This window comes from Manihot esculenta, chromosome 4, assembly GCF_001659605.2.
Source record: "Manihot esculenta cultivar AM560-2 chromosome 4, M.esculenta_v8, whole genome shotgun sequence".
Taxonomy (NCBI): domain Eukaryota; kingdom Viridiplantae; phylum Streptophyta; class Magnoliopsida; order Malpighiales; family Euphorbiaceae; genus Manihot; species Manihot esculenta.
The window spans coordinates 30,191,289-30,213,360 of NC_035164.2; the positions used below are offsets into that span (position 1 = coordinate 30,191,289).

A 22,072-nucleotide genomic window follows, 5' to 3' on the forward strand; every position below is an offset into this window, starting at 1 on the left:
TAGGCAAAAGATAAATTTAACTTCACTAATTACAATTTGGCATTGGCTTTAGTGGTAAAGCAACCAAAGAAGCTAAGATGGAATGTTTGAGTCAATTACTTCCACTTTTCTTGACTCTATCACAAGGAATCCTTTATATGTAAATAAGGGAAATCAAGTTGAACTCGAATTTATAGATGTGGCGAATGGAGAAAGCACTAAAAGAACACCACAAAAAGCATAGGCTGCTAGTTGCCTCCTTTTGCTCTTCTCCTGTAAAGTCTTTCTTTCAAGTTATCGTTTTCACTTTTAAGACACCATGTTTCAACAAGTCTGTACTGTTAAAAATTTAAAAAAAAAAAAGGAAAATTATTATCAAGCTCCTAAATACATGAATTTAGACGTAAATATTTAATCTAATTGATTATAAATCTCTTTTTTTTTTTTTAATTGAATTCACATTGTCCATAATCCATATTTCTTTTTATTGCTTAGGTTATTCCTCTGTTGGGTATACTCTGCACTTCAAGATCTCCAATTTTTGCCATTAGCTCATTAACTTAAACGTTTGAGTGATTGTCTTACAAGACTTCCTGAATTTAAATCTTTGCCATCACTTCCTCTTTAACAAATTGACCAAAAAACCCTCCAGTTACTCTTACATGCAAAACCTATACTAGGGAATGTTGTGATATGACCTGAGATTTGGCTATATATTTTGTTTATTGTCAGAATTGTCACACCTAATCTTCATATTATGGGAATAAAATATTTTATGTGGTTGGATACAAACTAATATAAATATTTATGAATTTGTAAGAGTTCGAGGAATACATAGTAAATTTTGAAAAATTTAAGTGATTGCATTATTTTTCTTTATATTGTAGAGAAAATTCTTATTTGTGAACATAGATTTTATATTCAAAGAATTTAATGTCATTTTTTCCCTCTACTTTGTGTTTATGTCCATATATATAAATCAGAAGTTGGAATAGGATACCGGCTAGATGTTTTTCTCCGGCGAAGTCATGGAGTCCAAGGAATTAGATTGCCAATAAATAAGTATTACAGAAGTTCTCATAAACTACAAAAGGTATAGTTGAATGAATTAGCCACCCTAAGGATAAATTGGAGGTCTCACATTACATGACATCCCATGGTATTTTCATCACTAAAGTAATCTCCAACTCTTACTGCTGGGCCCTGGAATGGCGGCTGAAACACTGGTCTCCCCTGGTTTAGGAACTCTTGTCCATAGCAGGATGGAGACAGGGGACCAACTGTGTATGAAGGTAATGCATAATAAGGTACAGCAACTGTATAAGGCTCAACCTTGTAATAACACTGATTCCAACTGCAGACATTACCCAAATCCTGAAACATGCTTGGGAACTTTGTCTCACTTGGTTGTGGGATCGGAGGCAGAGGATGTTCTGTCTTGACAATTTCAGGGTTGGAAGAAGAATTCACATTGGAACATGTTGTTGTGTCCTTCTGTTCCTTCTTTGGAGATTTGTTATCATTTCCATCCCCACCATTTTTAATCTCTTTGTTCTTATCAGTAGAATTGGATGATGAATTTGAGGATTTTGCTTGATCACAATCGGATTTTGGTTTCTCTTTCTCCTTTGTTATTGGGGTTTCTGCTTCTTTCTTTTCTTTTCCGGCATTCTGACTTCCTTGGCTCCAGAGTTCTGCTTGTTTTCCAGCTTTCAGGAGTTTTCTTATCAGAATTTGTGGATCCACGTTTCCCAAGACTGTAACTTTTGGTTGTAAAGTATCAATTTCAGTCTTCAGAACACCTGATAAATAAGTTTCAGGACAAATCAGCAGAGGCATCCTGAACAACAAACTAATGAGAGCTTATCATTCATTAGTTACCTTCAATACTCTGTAAAACTTTCTTGACTTTTCTCTTGCAGCCATCACAGCAGATGACAGAAACCTTCAGTTCAGTCTTCTGGAATCAATCAAACCAAGAGTTAAGTGTATAACAGAGGAAACAGAACAAGAAAACTAGACAGAAAGAGAGAGATGTTGTCCGGAATTGGCACCTTCAGGTCAGCTTCCTTAGACATATATCCTGAACAAGAAACGTAAAACAGGAGCAGGAAGAGCCTGGAAAGAAGAAGAAAAGAGAGTGAAAAGAGCTTTTTCTGCAATGACTAGTGGGAACTTAATGCTGAATTTATATGCACCAAAAATCAGAGCAGAGGGGTCCATTGAAGAATAATTTGAGTTCGTTTAATTTATTATATATGGTTTTCTGCTCTGTGTAGTTCCAACGCAAAAGTAATTAGCGGACAGCTTTCTCTGTAAGCAAAAAATATATGCAAAAATTGTTTCAGCACTTGAGCTATGTTGCCCTTATTTTAACATTCTCACTTTACCAGTGTAGTGTCTTAAAAACACAGGTGACCCTTAAGTACTATGTACTTTAGTTCATTTCTAGGACCTTGCCTTGCTCGTTAACAGGTGATATCTGCCACATATGAGATTCTGTTGATTTGGTCAGCCACTTGTAGGAACCAAAACCCTCTCTCTCCAAAACTCTAAGGAGAGTTTTTATTAGCATCCTTTCCTTTCTTACAAGAGCAATGATAAGTGGTAGTCCCCTCTATTCTATTGATCGGGAAAATATTTATTATATTAGTTATTATTTTTTCTCATTCATTAATAATTATTTATTATATTTTAATTTATAATAAAAATGATTCCATACGGTTGACGCATTTCGCAAAGTGAGTTTTTTTTTTAATACCATTAAATATTATTAATAAATTATAATTTAGTGAAAATTATATTTTAGTGCCTATAATTTTAAATTTAGTTCATTAAATTTTATTTGATTAATAAAATAATTTTTTAATTTAAATTTTATACTTTTCAATTAAAATTAATCTCATATTTTTATAGATTGATTTCTGAATATTATAATTATTAATAAGTTTTTATATTTAAAAATTAATCTCTTTATTTATTAAATTTTAATATTTTATATACGAAAAATAATAAAATAAAAATAAAATAAAAAATCTGATATCTCCTTTTTATCCTAATTAATAAAAAAAATTATTGAGAAGGAATAAACTAAATTAGAAAGAACTCTTTCGACTTGAATTTCAATGTGTATTGTGGTAAGATTCTTGATTTTATTTTTATTTTATTAATTTATTTTAAAATATTAAATTTAATAAATAAGTAAAATTAATTTTAAAAAAATATATAATACTTATTTGTAAATAATTACAATATTTGGAGATGAATTTTTTAAAAAAACAATACAGAATATTAATTATTAAGCTACAGAAATTTGGATTCTTGAAAATTTCAGATCTGTAGTGAAATTTGTGATAAGAGAATCCTTGTCATGCAAAACTTATATTAAAAGAAATGGAATCCCCCTTTAAGAAAAGCTTAATAATTTGCATTTCTTTTACTTTTTTTTCCTTGTAATTACCAATTAAAAAAATTAAATAGCATAAAAAATATATGATCGAAAGAAATATATCAATATATTGTAATAATCGTGAAAATTTTTTACAGATTTTGAATTCAAATCGAAACCGATTAGAAAGAAAAAGTATGAATTATGAGATATTTGAGGAGGTATGTTCTTTAGCTCTGTTAAGTTGAATTTGTTTTTGAATAGCCAAGTAATGACAACAAGGATCCTATATTCGGTCTAAGTATTATAAAATTAATTATAATCAATCAGTAATTACTTTCTTTAGCTTTATTTTATGATTATAGAAATGGAAGTCATAAGCAAAATCAAAATAAAAAGAAAAGGGGTAAGTGCAAGAGCATATGAACCGTACACGTGGAATTATTGACCTATAAAAATGGAGTAGAAAGATGAAGGGAACAGATGCAAGATTTGGTATGATGTGATTAAATTATTAAGAGTTGATGAGATTCCATAATTTATTAGGCATTGAACGTGCCTCTCCCCTACTGTGCATTGCCTTTTCTTTTGAATCAAATCAATGCATCTATTATTATTATTTCTATTATTATTATTAGAAAAAAATTATTATTTAGTGATTATAATATATTAAAATTTATTTGATAATTTTTATTTTTAAAAAATACATTAAAATATTTATTTTTTTTTAAAAAAATTTATTAATTAGTTATTTTATTAATTTTAATAATTAAATATTAAAAAAATTAAAACATCTAATACAAAAAATTAATTAATATATATTTATATAAAATTAAGAAACCAATTAATAAATTTTTTTATATTATAAAAATTAAATAATAAAACACTTAATTAGTATAGACTTATTTAGTCTATACCGTCAATCGTAACAGTGTGGTGTCAACATCATCCGTCTAATTGAGCATTAATTGGATTGCATTGTAGTATTTATCGTGAACCCAACTATATAATATTTAATAAATTAATAGTTTAATTTTTTTAATTTTTTCTCTGCAATCGGTAGGGATAAAAGTATTTAAATTATTTTTATGAAAATTAATGCAAGTTAATTCATATTTCAATAGTGGGGATTAAATTATAGTTTTTTTTTAATATAAAAGATTAAATTGTAGATTTTTAAAAGTACACAAATTAAAATAAATATTTCATTAAATTAAAAGGATTAAACTGTAATTTACTCTTTTTTTTTTAAAAAATAAAAATTTTGTAAATTGAAAAAGAAAGTAATTCTTTTATTTTAGATAAAAAATTTGAATTAAATTCTTGTAATTTTTTTTAAAAAAATTATTTCAAACCAGAGTAAGTTAAATGAATCTCCTATATCATCAACATCAAACATTTGAGGGTGTTAATAGAGTTAAATATTAATTGATAAAAGAAAATTTAAAATGCATGCTAATAATAAATAGAATGAAGAAAATAGAAAAATATAAAAAAAAGAAAAAGAAAAACAGAAAAATAAAAAAAAATGGTATGTAAAGGGGATTTAAAGCAAGTAGCAAAAAAAAAAAAAAAAAAAAGAAAAGAGAGAGAGAGAGAGAAATTGTAATAGAAAAAGGATATTGTGCGATATGTCTGGAGTAGCATGCATATGTTTTGGGGACCTCTTCTTTTATCAAAGATTCATTGCTTTTCCATTTTTATTAATTAATTTATTTTTTTGAAATTGTCTAGGTTACTTGTGTTAGGTTGTCTTTGGAATATTCTGGTCTCTCTTCATTTTCAGTGGACTTCAAACTCTCTATACCTCCAAGCTTTTCAAATTCGTTAATGGATTTTTTTATAAAATATATATATATAGAAATTACTACACATCATTTAAAATTCTGTTTCATGCAAAAATAAGCATTCCATCGTCTTCTGAACACAACCTTAATAAAGCAAGCAATCGAGACACGACCAAAATATTATTATTTTTATAAAAATCACATATACATAATGAAAAATATTGACAACTAAACGCCATCAGCCACCGGTGAAGGCCAAGGCTTTTCTCTGTCTTTCGTTTTTCCTCTATGCCAATGTCACCCTTCTTGTCTTATGCTCCAAGGTCATCTCGATGCTGTCCGTTTTGAGCATCTCATGTACGTGGGCAATGTTCTTTCAGTTCTCGTTCATGTAGGGATTGAAGCATGCCTCCGAAGTTTCACCCATGTTTCGGCCTGTGTTCTCTTTCCACGCTGTTGCTTTTCTTGCATATCTGCTGTTCGTTGGAAGAGGTGACCCATCGAATCTGATTAAGCTAGTATCAATCAGAATAAGTAGTAAACTGTTTAGTGATGGGCTTTAGTTTAATTGGGTTTGTCCGGGTCCAATTATGTCCAAACGTGGGCTTGGAAAGAATGAAGAACCCCATAAAAAAGTTACCCATACTTCCCATCTCTTCACACATGAATGTTTAGGATTAGGCCTATACACGAGAGCATTGGTTGTGATTTTATGTGGAAACTGGAAGATGTCAGCGGCAGAAATAGCCAAACAAAGACAAACGAAAATTGTCCATTCATCCTACTGCACTGTTATCTAAACTCAACATGTGATTCAGTGATAATAACAATTAAATACTATCCCATCTCGTTTTTGGCTCAAACTGCTTTGCCTTTCATTTATTTATTTATTTTTTTCAAAACCTCTTTTTAATTGTAGATAACATAATAAAAAGTTACATTCATAAATCAAAAATGCAAAATAAACAGGCAATTCATACTTTAAAATCTTGATTTTATCGGCCAGAAGATTGAGAAGAATTTGAGCAAAAAAAAAAAAAGAAGCCATGTTATATGCAGTATATAAAACAAAATCCCACAATGGAAAATACTGTATGGGAAAATAGATATTGGAAGACACAAAAACAAAGAAGAACCACAGCCATACATTGAATATGAGGCTATCCATAATCTCATCCTTTCTTATTTCAATTCCTTCCTCTCTAAAACATCCACCACCCACTTAAACTCAATTCGCTCTACTCAACACTGCTGCTAGAATTTTAGCCTCTGCAGAAATTTCTGGTTTCTGTGCGTCGTCCATTATGGCCTCGGCTACTCTTTCTGTAGCCAAACCTTCCCTTCAGGTTCCTCTTCTTAGTTCTTTTGTTATGTTGCACTGATCAGAGCTTGTGTGTAGCATATCATCATTGGTTTGTTTTTATTTGCACTACTTCAGGGAAATGGAAAAGGGTTCCAAGAATTCTCAGGCCTCCGCAACTCTGCTGCTGTCCTTCCCTTTTCCAAGAAAACTTCTGATGACTTCCTCTCTATTGTTGCTTTCCAGACTTCTGCTGTGAGTTTCATATCTCTATATTAACTAATAAACTAGGCATTTTAATGCATGCATGCCACTATTTATCAAGTGAGAAACCATGTATTTGAGTTTATATTTATGCCAATTGAATACAGAATTAGTACATTGAATACAGAATTTGTCAAATGGGAATTTCTTCCAACGTTTTTAGCTTTTTCAGTTCTGAATTTGCTTCATTAGCTAGAAAATGATTTGAGGTATTACAGGATATCTAAGATTGAACACATGACCTCTTGATACTACAAGACAGAACATAAGGGGCTGGGCTACTAAGCCAATATTTTAGTTCCTTTTTTTTCTAAACGGGGACGTGATCAAACTCGAGACCTCGATATTGAGTTAGATGCCTTTTAACAGAACTGACTAAGCGCTCTAGGCAATATTTCAGTTCTTGTTGCTTTAAGAATGTTGTTTAGAACGAGAAGTTAAATATTTTCAGCTGATGACAAGTAGGAGCTGATATCTGTCAGATAATTTTGATTGGTGACATCTTAATTTTCATATATTTGACTATCAATCAGGTCGGGAGTAGCAATGGAGGATACAGGAAAACTGCAGCTGAGGCCAAGTTAAAAGTGGCCATAAATGGCTTTGGTCGGATTGGCAGGAACTTCTTGAGGTGCTGGCATGGGCGCAAGGATTCTCCTCTGGATGTCATTGCCATCAACGACACTGGCGGTATCAAGCAGGCCTCTCATCTCCTCAAGTACGACTCTACACTTGGTATCTTCGAAGCTGATGTTCAGCCTGCTGAGAATGGCATCTCTGTCGACGGCAAGGTCATCAAGGTTGTCTCCGACCGCAACCCCGTCAACCTTCCTTGGAAGTAAGCTATGAGAGTCTGTCTCGCGTCTCTTTCCTTTTCCTTTCTTATTCTGCTTGGGATTGCATTTACTCTGAATATATGAACTTAATTATTCGCGGTGGTATTCAGGGACTTGGGAATCGACCTGGTGATTGAAGGCACCGGAGTTTTCGTGGATAGAGACGGTGCTGGAAAACACATTCAGGCAGGCGCCAAGAAGGTGCTCATCACAGCCCCTGGCAAGGGCGATATCCCTACCTACGTCGTCGGAGTTAATGCTGATGCCTACAATCCTGATGAGCCTATCATCAGCAATGCTTCTTGCACTACCAACTGTCTTGCTCCCTTTGTCAAGGTCCTCGACCAGAAGTTTGGTAATCAAATGTCTCTCTTCTTCTATCCCTTTTCTTTAAGAATGAGCCCCTGAGAAAATATGAATGAACCAATGAAAATTGAATGACAACTTGCGGGCTGGTTTCAGGCATCATCAAGGGAACCATGACTACAACTCACTCATACACCGGTGACCAGAGGCTACTGGACGCCAGCCACCGTGACCTCAGACGGGCACGAGCTGCAGCTCTAAACATTGTTCCAACTTCAACTGGTGCAGCAAAGGCAGTTGCCCTTGTCCTTCCAACTCTGAAAGGCAAACTGAACGGCATCGCTCTGCGTGTACCGACACCAAACGTCTCGGTTGTGGACCTGGTGGTGCAGGTATCAAAAAAGACATTTGCAGAAGAGGTAAACGCTGCATTCAGAGAAAGTGCTGAGAAGGAGCTGAAGGGTATCCTGTCAGTGTGTGACGAGCCTCTTGTTTCCGTCGACTTCAGGTGCTCAGACGTATCATCAACGGTGGATTCATCCCTGACCATGGTTATGGGAGATGATATGGTGAAGGTGATTGCTTGGTATGATAATGAATGGGGTTACTCTCAAAGGGTTGTGGATTTGGCAGACATTGTTGCCAATAACTGGAAGTGAATGTGATAGAATTTGGTTTCATGTCTGTGCAATGTAATTTTCTGATTCTTGTGCCCTCATGATCATCTCTCTTTCTAGTTGGGGTTTCCCATTTCTATTTTTGTCTACAATGTATAATCATATGGTGGAATTGAACCATTTTGCTCTCAATTTCTGCAATAAGCATCAAGAAATTTGCTTCAATTAATATCTTGCTTGACCAGGTAGATGAAAGATATGAAATCCAAAGAGCAGAAATATGACTCATCATTCAATTAAATCGATTTAATTTTGAGTCTAAATCAAATTCAATATCGAATTCAATTTGAAATGAATAAATGAAATTTAGAATTTTGAAATGAATAAATTACAATTTGCTGGATGATTTTGGTAGTGATAAATCTTTTTCTCCTCCTGCTCCATGATCGATCATGATAGATCTGGTTTTCTTCTTGGTTCATCATATGTGTTCATCAAATGGGTCGCTCCATGTTCTATTTGATGAAAGGACCTGCAAAATAAGAAAAAACGGTCAGGGGTCTACCGGGGATGCCCCGGTGGAGACCCTCTGACGTTCAAGTCAGATTTTATGAATAAGAGTAGTATATTTAGGCAAGAGTTGCAGAGAGAAAAATAAAAATGGAGTCCCGGAAGGAGAAAAGAAGAAGAAAACTCCTCTCTTTCTTTTTCCTGTGATGTATATCTGCCTCTCTGTTACAATGTTAGCTGTCTCTGTCACTCAGCTCCGTACGTACGATGTGTCAGGGCTCCTTACCATGCCAGGCGGCCATTTAATTCTCCCCAGTGTGCATGCGGGTAGGGCTGCGAGGTGTTTGGGCCTACTATTCTTTCCCACATCACTTCAATGGGTTGGACTTCTTTTTATTGGACCCGGGCTCATGGGGGATCTGGCCTACCCCGCGTGTCCGGATCGAGATCTAAAGCGCTGGGTCGGTCTTGCTTAAGGAGGACTTGATGGGCTTTGGGCTATTGTTCTCCTCTTGGGCCCGGCCTCGCTCAGGGCAAAGGAAGCCTGGCGGTCACCAATTGCCCCTTTACCTCCTCGGCAGTTATTACATGAGTGGCGAGGGGGTAAATCCTTGAATTCTATATATGACCGCATGGCCCGAGAACTGCTCCTGTCAAAAGCGTTTTTTCCTTGCATTTTTATTTCTGTCTTTCTAATTTGATGTTTGAATGTATGGCGATCCGGAGATGTGTATTTGATGATGAATGATATTTCACCTCGGTCTGTGCCTCGTCATTATTTTCTACTCAGACTGTCTTATGATTTTGTCAATTTTACTTACTTGATAGACCAGGCCGGCTCTACTGGGACTTTACTAGTCGAACTGACCCAGGCTAAGAGCTCGGAGTCTGGTTAAGCTTCTGACTTGCGAGTTTTTCTTACTCCCATGAGGGCATTTCTGTTTTTTACTCACAATCTCGTCAGTGTTGCGAGCTCGAATATATATTACCTAGAGAAATGTCTTATTTGTATGAGTGCCCCACTTTAGACGATTTTAAATCTTGTTCTTGTTACGAGCTCGGACACCTTGTCCCTCTTGAGATAACCTTCTGGCAGTCAGTGCGGTTTGAGCTGTGTGTTCCACTAGGATAGAGAGCTCGGTCTTTTGTCGTTTTCCTCTTCCTGGGTTATCCTTGCTAAATGTTTATTTATTGTGAGTTAATCCGAGCTGTGAGCACGATCTTTCGCCTTCGTTTATCCTTTTATGCGTTCCTGCATTTGTGGGCCTTTTCATAGAGGGAGCTTGGTTCCCTGTTATTTCTTCTATACTTAGCTTTATTCTATTTGAGTGTTTTCATGTCGCGAGTTCATCCGAGCTGGGAGCTCGGCTCTTTGCTTTTTGCTTAGGCTTTTATGCCTATAGCCTGTGACGCTGCTTGTATCGCGAGCTCGAGAGTTCGGAAGTTCACTTTCTTCACTTTGGTGCCTCGAGCTCTTTTGTGAAGTCGGACTTAATTTCTTGCTTTTTGTCGAGCCTTATACAGGCTGTCTAACTATTTGTTTGTTCGGTTTTGACTTTTCTTTTATAGGCTTATAGCCTTGCCGTTACAGACATAAAGCCCTTCCAAGCTTCTGGGGAGATCGACCCTAGATTGAAGAGGTTGGACTATCTGTTTTGGACTTGACCATACTGCGGTTCGATTCTTTTGTATCCTAATAAGTCAGGGCTTCCTACTGCCCCTGAGTGTTTTATGGGTTGTCTGCCCTCAAGCGTTTTACGGACTCTTGGCTGCCTAGACCTCTCTCTAGGCTAGCTGAGTTGGTTTAGTGCCAGTAGTTAATTCTCGAGGTTGATGCCTCTTATGATTGCCCCTAATTCTTTGTTTGGTTCTGTATTTTGGTATGCATTTTGCTTAGGATTCGCCTCGCCTTAATTCGGTCTGCTTATTGGATTTACCAGTACCGAGCTCATTTTCTTGAGATCGGCATGGTGCTTTGGCGCTTTAGCGCCGCGAGCCTTGCATTAGCCGTTAGTAGATCGTATTGCTACATGATACAGGCGTTGGGGCGCCTTAGTTTAATTTCATTATATGCTGGCTATTTTGCGAGATCTAGGTCTTATTAGCCTGAATCCGAGCTCTTTTCAGATTTTTTATTTCTGTTTCAGTACCCTCCTAAGATCAGCACGGCGCTTTGGCACTTTTAGCTGTTGTGTGAGATCAAAGTCTCTTTACCTTAAGATTCAAGCTCCTTGTGGAGGTCGAATTAAGCTTTTCGTTTATTGTCTAGGACCCCAGTTTTTGTGAGATCGGGGCTGCGTTTTTATGAGTTGTTTTTGCTTGTTGCACCTGGAGATCTTGGGGATCCCGGTTTTTGTTGCTCCAGGAGATCTTAGGAATCTCGTCGGCCGTTTTTGCTCCGGGAGATCTTTGAGATCTTCGCCGGCCGTTTTCCTCCTTTAGGTCTTGCGCAAAATTCGGGCTCTGTGGCCTTACTGTCGCTTCGTCATCTCAGTGATTCATAATTCTTTCTGCAAAATAAGAGCTTGCACATAGCATATATAACGAGGAGGCTCGTTGTTAATTCAATAATATTCATCAATAAATAATATGTCGCACAAGACGCTTTAACTCTATATTTCAGATTTCGATGATGATGATTAATAATTAATTGCTTGCAGTAGTAGTGGATCGTGCGTAAGCTAATAAATCATTTATGATGGCATTGTTATAAAGAATTTGGGTACTTACCTCCCAGTAATTAAGAGCCACGTCGGCCACTTTTGTATGAGTTGCGTTGATACATCACTTTACTCCAATTCCCTCAAACTCAATCTTGAAAAATTGATAATTTCGGTATTTGGCCGACTTGCTGCAGTCCGAGCTCCTCTCTCATGATCGTGGCAATTGATGATTTCCCATTGTATCCCTATCGCACTGATGCTTGAGAGGCGCTGTTGTCCAACCAAATTGGATGGCTATGAGTCGCGCCTGGCTGCTCTACAACATCATTCCATCCGACTTGAAATGCGAGTCCGATCTTGTTTGCGACCTCGACGTGTAATAATACTGTGATTGTTGGATTTGCCGATCTTCTTTTCAGTCTTGCTACTCCGGCCAGCGAAACCATTGATGGTCCTATTAGTGGTGCTTGATCAGTCGTCCTCTCGACGGTTAGACAGACTAATGCCGACCATGCCGACCCGGGGTATCTCAGTTCACATTGCCTTCGAGCTGGATGACATACAGAGTCTGAATTCATCCACCTTGATCTGCCTGGATATTTGATCATTTCTTATTGTCTTCAGGTTGCCCCGATACTTGAGGGGCGTTGTCTGCAACTAAGTTGGATGGCCATGAATCGTGTCCCATCCGACCTCATGCCCTGGGATTTTATAGCTGATCTGCCCCTCTCACATTGACAATATATACACGGCCACCTCACAACTTCAACAAATGTATATATTACACATTCTTTTTTTTTTCTTTTACAGAAAAGATTAAAATTTATACTCATAAACAAGTATTTCGATCTTGAAATTTTGCTCCTATTAAACAATCAACAATTAACTTGTAGATAGTGGCAATAGGGTCGAACCACAGGGATTTGACAACAAATATCTTCCTAATAATGACTAAGGCAAGTAAATAGCAAAAATAAAAAGGGGGTTTTGTTTTGAAGATGTACTAAAGCTAATTAACAATAGAAAGCAAATAATTTAAAGATGAGTAAATCAATAAGAGAAAAGCTTTTAGTTGAAATATGGATCTATTTCAGATTGTTTAGAATTGATCATTGATTCTTTAGAATTGATCATTGATTCTTTAACATTCCTATTTATTTCAATAAATTAGTTTAGGATGTGGAAGACGCTTCTTACAATCCAAATTCCTCCTTAGTTCTAGTTTGATTAGGAAACGTTCGCTAATCAAACACTAGTTAACAAGTTACCAAGGAACGTCCTTGGGGCTTTTAGTATCGAACAACTGTTAACTGCATCAAAACTTAGAGAAACCTAATTCTAACCTTGCCAACCGCGTGGTCAAGTTTAGATTATGCAACTTGATTAAATGTGTGTTTAAATAATCTAAGCAATTACGGACCTAAATTATTCAAACAATTGTTACTCAAGCAATTAAAAGCAATAGGCCTAAATTGATTCCAAAAGCAAAGCAACAATTATAGAAAGATCAAATTGCATAAATATTGAAAATAAATAGAAGTTTAACAATGGAGATTTAAATCTCCCAATTCATCACAAATATGAATTTTCCAACTTCAACTAGAAAGGAATTATTTTAGCCACTTATGGTGGACAAAAATACACAAAAGAAGAGAAGAAAAGAAGAAAGTAAGTTCTGTTGTATTTCTGCAGAATTCCCGAGGAGGAGAGGATGCTGAGATGATGTCCCTTTGCTGGTTTGGAGGCTGCTCTTTTATAGCTGAAGAATCCCATCCATCTAGGGTTTTGAAATCCCTTTTTGATTTGGTTTTTGATTCATCTTTTGATGTTGAATTTAATTGCAAATGGAATTTCTTAGGTGAGAAACTCTTTTGTGGCTCTTGGAATTGTGTTGGCAGTGATTGAGTTGGATTTGGACTTCTCAAAATTCGAATTTCGGTTCCCTGCACTTTTCCCGCCTCTGCTGTCTGTTTCTGCTGTCAGTGTGATTGGGGCAGTGATTTGGGCAGATCACTTGCCCCAATCGCTTCTGGTTTTCTTTTTGGTTTATCATATGGGTCCATCAAATGGGTCGCTCCATGTTTTATTTGATGAAAGGACCTGCAAAATAAGAAAAAACGGTCAGGGGTCTACCGGGGATGCCCCGGTGGAGACCCTCCGACGTTCAAGTCAGATTTTATGAATAAGAGTAGTATATTTAGGCAAGAGTTGCAGAGAGAAAAATAAAAATGGAGTCCCGGAAGGAGAAAAGAAGAAGAAAACTCCTCACTTTTTTTTCCCTGTGATGTATATCTGCCTCTCTGTTACAATGCTAGCTGTCTCTGTCACTCAGCTCCGTACGTACGAATGTGTCAGGGCTCCTTACCATGCCAGGCGGCCATTTAATTCTCCCGTACGCATGCGGGTAGGGCTGTGAGGTGTTTGGGCCTACTATTCTTTCCCACATCACTTCAATGGGTTGGACTTCTTTTTATTGGACGCGGGTTCATGGGGGACCTGGCCTACCCCGCGTGTCCGGATCGAGATCTGAAGCGCTGGGTCGGTCTTGTTTAAGGAGGACTTGATGGGTTTTGGGCTATTATTCTCCTTTTGAGTCCGGCCTCGCTCAGGGCAAAGGAAGCCCGACGGTCCTGAGGTAGTATTGTCCAACTAAATACAAAACATAAAAACTTGAGTGGATTAGAGTACAATTTGTGGTCTATTTCTCCCATTTTTATTTGTAATTTTCTTTCAATGGTTTTGTAACTTACTTTGATATAATATATTTTTGTTTTAAAAAAATAATTTTTCATTATGAATTTATATCAAATTTAAATTATATACAACTTAAGTAATTTTTCAAAAAAATGAATAAATTTGACATATCTTTGTAAATAGTAAAAATAATTTCTTTTCGAAAAAAAAAAAGAGAGTAAGGATCATATCAAATAAATAGAATTCAATTAAATTTTATAAAATTTTGTGGGATTGAATTGATAAGCGTTATGTTCAATTTCAACCCATGAATGATGGGTTAGCCGAAGACACAAAAAACGGTCGTTGAGTGAGCAAAGCCCAGAGTACAATGGCGGCCGCTGCTGCAAGAACCGTCATATGCTCCACTCCATCGCATCTCAAACTCTGGTCCTCTCCGTTCTCTCTCTCTCTTTCTCCCAAATTTACACTCTCCTTAAACCCAAATCTCCCAAAAAACCGTCCTATCTTCTTTTCCTCCTCTCTTCCTCCTGTGAGGTCCCTTCACTCCCCTACCCAGCAAGCTTCAACCACGCGAACCCACGACGCAATTCGCCGACCCAACGTCGTCGATATCCTCGAGGAAAGGGGCTTGCTTGAATCCCTCACCAGCGACAATCTCAGGTCCGCTTCTTCTACTTCTAACTCTACTCTCAAAGTTTACTGCGGTTTCGATCCCACAGCCGAGAGCTTGCACTTGGGTAATCTTCTTGGCATCATTGTTCTCTCTTGGTTCCAAAGGTGCGGTCACAAAGCCGTTGCCTTGATTGGTGGTGCCACCGCCAGAATCGGTGACCCCTCAGGTAAGAGCCTGGAAAGGCCAGAACTTGATGTCGATACATTGGAAAAGAATACCCTTGGGATTACTAATGCACTGACTAGAATATTCAATATGAATATGAATTTGAACAACTCAATTGTGGTTATGAACAATTATGATTGGTGGAAAGAGTTTAGGTTACTGGATTTCTTGAAACAAGTAGGAAGATATGCTCGTGTGGGTACCATGATTGCTAAGGAGAGTGTGAAGAAGAGGCTTGAATCTGAACAAGGAATGAGTTATACTGAGTTCTCTTACCAGCTCTTGCAGGGATATGACTTCCTTTACCTTTTCAAAAACGAGGGTGTTAATGTTCAGATTGGAGGAAGTGATCAGTGGGGCAATATAACTGCTGGGACTGAACTTATCCGAAAAATTCTTCAACCACAAGATGGAGCTGAGGCTCATGGTTTGACATTCCCTCTTCTGTTGAAGAGTGATGGCACCAAATTTGGCAAGTCAGAGGATGGTGCCATTTGGCTTTCCCCATCCTTCTTATCTCCATACAAGTTTTATCAGTACTTTTTCTCTGTACCTGATGCTGATGTTATTAGGTTCCTCAGGATACTTACTTTCTTGGACTTGGATGAGATTGATGAGTTGGAGAAGGAAATGAAGAGACCTGGCTATGTGCCAAACACAGCTCAGCGTAGGCTTGCTGAAGAAGTAACCCGTTTTGTTCATGGTGAAGATGGACTTAGTGAGGCTCTTAAGGCCACTGAAGCTTTGAGACCTGGAGCTGAGACTAAGCTGGACTGGAAAACTATTGAGGGCATTGCTGAGGATGTTCCATCCTGTTCTTTGGCGTATGATCAGGTCCTTAATCTTTCTCTTGTTGATCTTTCGGTTTCTGCTGGCTTGCTTGAGAGTAAATCATCTGCGCGTCGTCTGTTGAAGCAAGGGGGTCTCTACTTGAACAATTGCAGAGTTGACACTGAAAATAAGAGAATTGAGCCTGAAGATATTGTGGATGGAAAAGTTCTCCTTTTATCTGCAGGCAAGAAGAACAAGGTCATTGTACGAATATCTTGATTGCTATCGTTGCACAATTTATAAGTTGCTACAAATTATTTCTCTATCTTGTGAATTTTTTTCTGAATTATGGGGTGGCGAGCTTCTCCATAGAAGTGACTTTAAGCGGTCATATCTGAAGCTTGGTTGCAAAATTTTGCGGTTACTGTACTACTTTCTTGGGAAAATATTGAACAATGATCTTGCACCTATTGATATTTTAACCAAACACAGCATTTCCTGCTGCTTAGTTCTTATCATCCTCTTCTTTTTCTTCTGTATATTTAGTAACTTTAGACTACAGAAAGGTCCATTTAGTTTCTTGGATGGTTGATTTTGTGAATAATGAGGTAGATTAAGGTTGGATATTAGAAATATAACTGTGGCGATATGGGAAAAATTCAGCCAACACACATATTCATATGCAACCCAGTAAGAAAACTACAAAGAGTTGGATATATGATCTTTGGCTTTGCGTCAGCTATTCTCTATCTGATGTATGATTTGCATCTGATAGAAGTACAAAGAGTTGAGAATGGAAAGAGATTATATTGCTATGCATTTTAGAGGCACTTGAATTTGATGTGTCAAATGGCATAACCAGGTAACTACAAGAAGCTATCTTCAATTTAAGATTGGAAGAATTGAACGTTATTAATTGGGAATGAGAATGGAGAAGAATTCAGAATTGAGGCTTGAAATTTCCTTGGAACTTTGATTGTAAAAAGTTGTATAGTTAAGTATACAAATGGTTAATAGATAATGTTTAACATCTCATTTGTGAAGTTACAAACTAATGGTTGCAGGAAGAAGGTAACAAGATTTTAGGTTTTCTTGACAAACTCATCAAAAATTGAAATATGGATGAGAAGAGACTAGGGATATTGCAATTTATTGTCACAACCTAATACCCAATGTCCTAACTTTTGGGTAAACATTGAGACTGATGGCTGATCTTAGTAGGCTCTGTTTGGGATAGGGAGGAAAATGGAGAAGGGAAAAAGGGAAAATGGGTTTACACTTTTGTCCTCATATCATGTGGTCCCATATCCTTTTTTTCCCTTTGATTTCCTCCTATTTTCCCTCTACCTCCCCAAAACAGAGCTATGAAAATTCCTTTTTTTCTCAAATATTTCCCTTTCATTTTTCAATAATGTTGAGACAGTCATGAAATTTTGTGTTATTGGTGTTTAGCATGTTACCTGAAATAGCAGGTTCCAGCTTCACATTTTTCTAAAAAATTTGGCCACTTCTGCTCCAGTAATCTATTCTATTTCATTGGCTGGCATTGTACTGGGATGCACCATGAAACTTTACGTGTATATGGTACATGGTTAGCCGAATTCTCACTTTTGAATACAAAGAAGCATGCATGGAACCTTTTCTTGACGTCCAAAGTTGAATCTTGGCATTCCCTGCAGCTTTCTTTGGGTTGAGAGACTGTGAAGCGTGAAACTTCTGCAGGCAGCAAGGTTTCATTGCTTCTTTTATTGTTGATGGAACTGAATTTTCAGGCCCTCATCCCACTAACCCTCCAGTCAATATATCATTGGTATGATTTTTGATACATTTTAAATAATTTAGTTTATTTTCAGAGAACATCGTCATTACTTGAAATTCCACATTTTTCTTGATATTCTCACCAGATCTTGTCAGATAGTATGCCATCCTTGAAGTTCATATTAGCCAAAACACAAGGTATTCCCCTGTTTGCATGCCACATGAACTTTGAATAGAAGATGTCTGTTGTTTAAAATATTTCTTCTCCTTTTTGGGGGGCGACACAGGATGAGGGTCAGTTACAGATCTTTTATCACATGCATGTGTTATCTCATTTTCTTGGAACCACATACTGATTTGTAATCTCTAGATTCTTTCTTTAAAAAGTTTTTCATACAAATAATTCTCAGATCTGCTTGTATAATACTGCTAAATCTGCTGCCCATCATCTAGAGACAAAACTCTTGTTTTTGGGTGATCAATTTCTTGGCCAAGTAAAGACTTGATCTTTTTCTTAATGGAAATGGAGTATTTCAGATTTTGTGGCTTTCCTCATACTGCTCTGAGGCATTTTTGCTTCAGGAAGAAGACAGATCCTTTCTTTGAACGAATGGTTTTAATAGAATTTTGGATGTTCAAATGCTGTTACTTCCCATTCCAGGACGTTATTTGCATGAAAGGGTTTCATATTTAGGCCTGGATACGAGCTAATCAAAATCGAAATAACTGAATTTTTTAAATATGAAAATCAGAATCGATATGTACCATTGAGAGAATCAAATCAAACTGGTCCAATTTAGTTTGGTTTGATTCAAAAATTGATTATGAACTGATTTCTTGTATTTTGATTAATTTGACCTCAATATATCCTTATTTTATAAAATCTACCATAATTTAAATTGAATAAACAATGATTTAAATTAAATACAAGATCATCCAGTTTGGTTTAACTATTTTTTTTTTTATCAAAATCAAATCGAACTGGATAAATCAAAATTATCAAGATTTAAAATTAAACTGAATCATTTTATTTCGGAATCAAATTAAATTTTCAAATTACATAAGTTGAGTCAATGTTTTCGATTTGAATAGAATATTACTCAATTTTACCTATATCTCTGGATGCTGTGAAGTTGAAGGAACCATTTTCTCTCCCTTCTGTTTTTTTTTTTTTTTTAACCATGCATTGAAGCATTTTTTAAAGTCTTTTTAATAGCAGTCTACAAAGGGGAGGGAGACTCGATCCTTATCTGGGATAGAATCATTTGGTGCTTTGGACCACTGAACTAGAGGGCCTAGACTTCTCTGCCTTCTGTTGCCACAATACCCGAGAGATACTCCATTAATAGTTTACTATTTGCTCCCTATTTTATACTTTATTGGATGATTAAATATAATTGATTGCCTCATTTATCCTGCTTTCGGTGACTTTGGCTCAGGGCACTCAATAAACCTCACATGATCTTGCTATTACAATAGCAATTTTCAGTGTTTAAGTTTGACCGCTATGCATTATCCTTGAAATTTGTATATTGTTTTCTAGTGCAACTCGCAGCACAGCGCACACACAGCTGCATATGGATTCGAGTCTGTGTTATCCAGTAAACCAATAGAGGAATTAGGATCTGCAGATTGAAAATATTAATCCCAGATTTCTGACAATTTTTTTCAAGATCGATTGGCAGATAGTTTAATCCATAGACTAAGTGGGAGAGGCGGGGAGTCGAACCCGAGATTGCCCAAGTGACTCCACAATGCTTTGCTGATGCCCTGCTGCTTTGCTAATGAGTGATCGGCCAGATTTCTGACATTGAACCAAGTTATGGGATCACATGAATTAGATTCAAGTAATTTAAGCATGTCATTTTCTTACTCGACTCAGTTTCTGTCCTGTTCATGTGGCAATGTAAGAGTTGAATTTGCAGGAAAATGACCATTAGAGAGTAAACTATAGATCATGTGACTGATGGAGCCATCATTTCACAAGAATCAACTTCCTCACCCCCAAAAAGAATACAAGATAAAGAAAAGAAAATTGAAGGGCTACAGATTCCACTGCAATCCATTTTATATAATCCAGTCAAAACAAATATGATCATACAGATAAAAAGATTGATAAAATGGCAGAACTCTGCTATAATACTTTGAATGAAGGCAACCGATTAAAGACACAAATGCATAATGTTCTTTTGCAGGTGTTAGAGATTGAACCCTTCAACCTCTTCTGGGCTAGCTTAAGAGATCAGATGTCACGGTCGCGCTTGCATTCAGGAGCGGCAGCTGGAAACCGGACCCGATCAGTGCAGTAGTTGTAAATGGTGTACTTCTGGCGAACCCACCTGAGTCTCCGGTATTGAGCAGCATCAAGATCCTGGAACTCCCTTTGATCCCACCAACGCTTGCCTTGTGTCTCACAGAACTTGGCATTCACTGAAGCTTCACAGCCATCTATGTGGAATCCCTTGTAGGAGGCTATAAAGGGTGCTTTGGACCAGTCTGTTTTCTCCAGGCCACCCCTCGTAGCCCAATCGTCTGCATTCCACAGGCTAGAGTATAACTTCATTGGCTGGTTAAATGGGTATCTCACTCCCAAATCTTTGCTGTTCTTGAACACCCTGATTGGCACATCATCGACAAAGAACCTGGAGGAGGAAGAAAATGTAAGAATTCCAATGTTGGACATGAAATTTTTCGGAGTAGAGAAGATGGAGCTTACACAATCTGATACATGTTCCACAAAACAGAGTAAGTGTGGTATTCTTTTGTCGGATCAAACCATAGATAAATTCTCTGTTCTCTGTCTCCCTTGCCTCCTGTGAACACATTTGTTTGCAAGATGTAGGGCTGTCCTGTTCTGTTTCCCAAGAACTCAAAGTCTATCTCGTCATGCTCGGAGTTTTGCGAAGATAACTGCATCAACCAATGATTTTGGACTGTAATATATTCATCTGAAGAAGGAAGAAACCTAGTATTTTGTTAAAAATGGATGAAAGGACTTACATAGAAAGCAGTTACAGTTCCAGCAGAATCCCCTGGAACCATCTTTATGTGCATGCTAAAATGACCAAACAAGTAAGAGCCCTTGGATTGAAAGCCAGTCCCTGCCAAAAAGAGAAGAGAAAACAGTGAGAAAATATTTTCCTGGAAAATGGGTAGAATCAGCAATGGAATTTGATACATTGCATTACATACCAGTGTACTTGTCAAGTGTGAGCTGAATCTCAGAACCTCCATTGAAGTACTTGATGTGATCAAAAGCCCATGTTGGTGCATAGTTGCGACCAAAAGGCACATCGACGGGCTTCCTCGGTGCAGCTGCCGTGCTTACAGAAGCCAAAAGGAGGAAACTCAGGCACAGAGTCCATAGAAAAGAAGCCATATCTGTCTCTGTGTGTGTGACGAGAAGTCTCACATGTTCAAGATTCGTTCAAAATGTGCACATATATATAGGAGATGCCCAGAAAGAGGAAAATTTATTATATTCATTTTTTACACTTTAATTACTGAAAAGGAAAAAAGAATTGAAAAAACTAAATGATTAAGTGGGAGAATTGTTATTTAGTCCTTCTAAAAAAAATTATTTAAAAAATTTTATTAATTAATTATTTTATAAGTTTGGCACATGGGGGTGTTGGTACAAAGTTTTAGGGGAGTGTCCACCATAAAATGAGCAAAAGGGGAGGAATAGAAGAGTGAAGCATTTAATGAGAGAAAAAGGCATTGGTCCACGTCACTGATTTGTTGTAAATTTAGATAACAGTTTAGGAATCCCCATTACTATATGATCTCATTTGAAAGGCCACCCCTCCAATCTCCATTCACAGTTCCGACAACACCCACATGTATTCTGTCTGTAACTGTAACTGTAACCGCAACCAACAAATATATTACCCCATAAGTTTAAGAGAGGAGAGGAAATCATCCGGTCACTCTCAGACAACACCTGGTATGGGCAAAAGAGGAAAAGCAGAAAAATAGGAAGAGAATTAAAAAAAGACAGAAATGAGAGTAATGCATGTGTAGGGCTTTGCTTTGATGACAACAGGTTCAGACAACCCATACATTTATGACATTATTTGTTAAATGGCACCAGCTGTTTTTAATACTTCAATTATTAATATTATTGCTCTTAATCATCAAGCTGTGCGTTTCAATTATCCAACTCAATAGTGGAGTTGATCTTCAATTTATAATCAAGTAAATTCTTAAAAAGATTTTTTTGAGTTGAAATCAACCCAAATTCGTTTGAATCAGAATTAGAACATCACCAAAGAGAAGATAATTTCATTTTTGTTTTAATAGGTTAGTTTATGATATGTGTTTCCATCAGACCAGCACAACGTGAATAATTATTGAAT

The 22,072-nt window shown here is 36.7% G+C and overlaps 4 protein-coding genes across 4 annotated transcripts; 2 read left to right on the forward strand and 2 right to left on the reverse strand.

Annotated features, from left to right (window-relative positions):
• Window positions 1-955: 955 nt before the first annotated feature.
• LOC110613844 (heavy metal-associated isoprenylated plant protein 35) lies at window positions 956-2,126 on the reverse strand. The gene is made up of 3 exons (XM_021755201.2): window positions 2,034-2,126; window positions 1,861-1,939; window positions 956-1,781 (listed from the first exon to the last, which is right to left on the reverse strand). The coding sequence occupies exons 1-3, from the start codon at window positions 2,055-2,057 to the stop codon at window positions 1,117-1,119; spliced, it is 768 nt and encodes a 255-aa protein (XP_021610893.1). The 5' UTR covers window positions 2,058-2,126; the 3' UTR covers window positions 956-1,116.
• A 4,040-nt stretch (window positions 2,127-6,166) lies between these two features.
• LOC110613869 (glyceraldehyde-3-phosphate dehydrogenase A, chloroplastic) lies at window positions 6,167-8,706 on the forward strand. Its single transcript, XM_021755237.2, has 5 exons — window positions 6,167-6,500; window positions 6,593-6,709; window positions 7,252-7,556; window positions 7,665-7,909; window positions 8,017-8,706. Exons 1-5 carry the CDS (start codon window positions 6,459-6,461, stop codon window positions 8,517-8,519), a joined length of 1,212 nt encoding a protein of 403 aa, XP_021610929.1. The 5' UTR covers window positions 6,167-6,458; the 3' UTR covers window positions 8,520-8,706.
• Window positions 8,707-14,632: 5,926 nt separating this feature from the next.
• Window positions 14,633-16,474, forward strand: LOC110613875 (tyrosine--tRNA ligase, chloroplastic/mitochondrial). Its single transcript, XM_021755251.2, has one exon. The coding sequence runs from the start codon at window positions 14,715-14,717 to the stop codon at window positions 16,233-16,235; it is 1,521 nt and encodes a 506-aa protein (XP_021610943.1). The 5' UTR covers window positions 14,633-14,714; the 3' UTR covers window positions 16,236-16,474.
• A 3,263-nt stretch (window positions 16,475-19,737) lies between these two features.
• Window positions 19,738-21,148, reverse strand: LOC110613106 (probable xyloglucan endotransglucosylase/hydrolase protein 5). Its single transcript, XM_021754055.2, has 4 exons — window positions 20,907-21,148; window positions 20,715-20,815; window positions 20,431-20,624; window positions 19,738-20,356 (listed from the first exon to the last, which is right to left on the reverse strand). Exons 1-4 carry the CDS (start codon window positions 21,091-21,093, stop codon window positions 19,957-19,959), a joined length of 882 nt encoding a protein of 293 aa, XP_021609747.1. The 5' UTR covers window positions 21,094-21,148; the 3' UTR covers window positions 19,738-19,956.
• Between the last annotated feature and the right edge of the window lie 924 nt (window positions 21,149-22,072).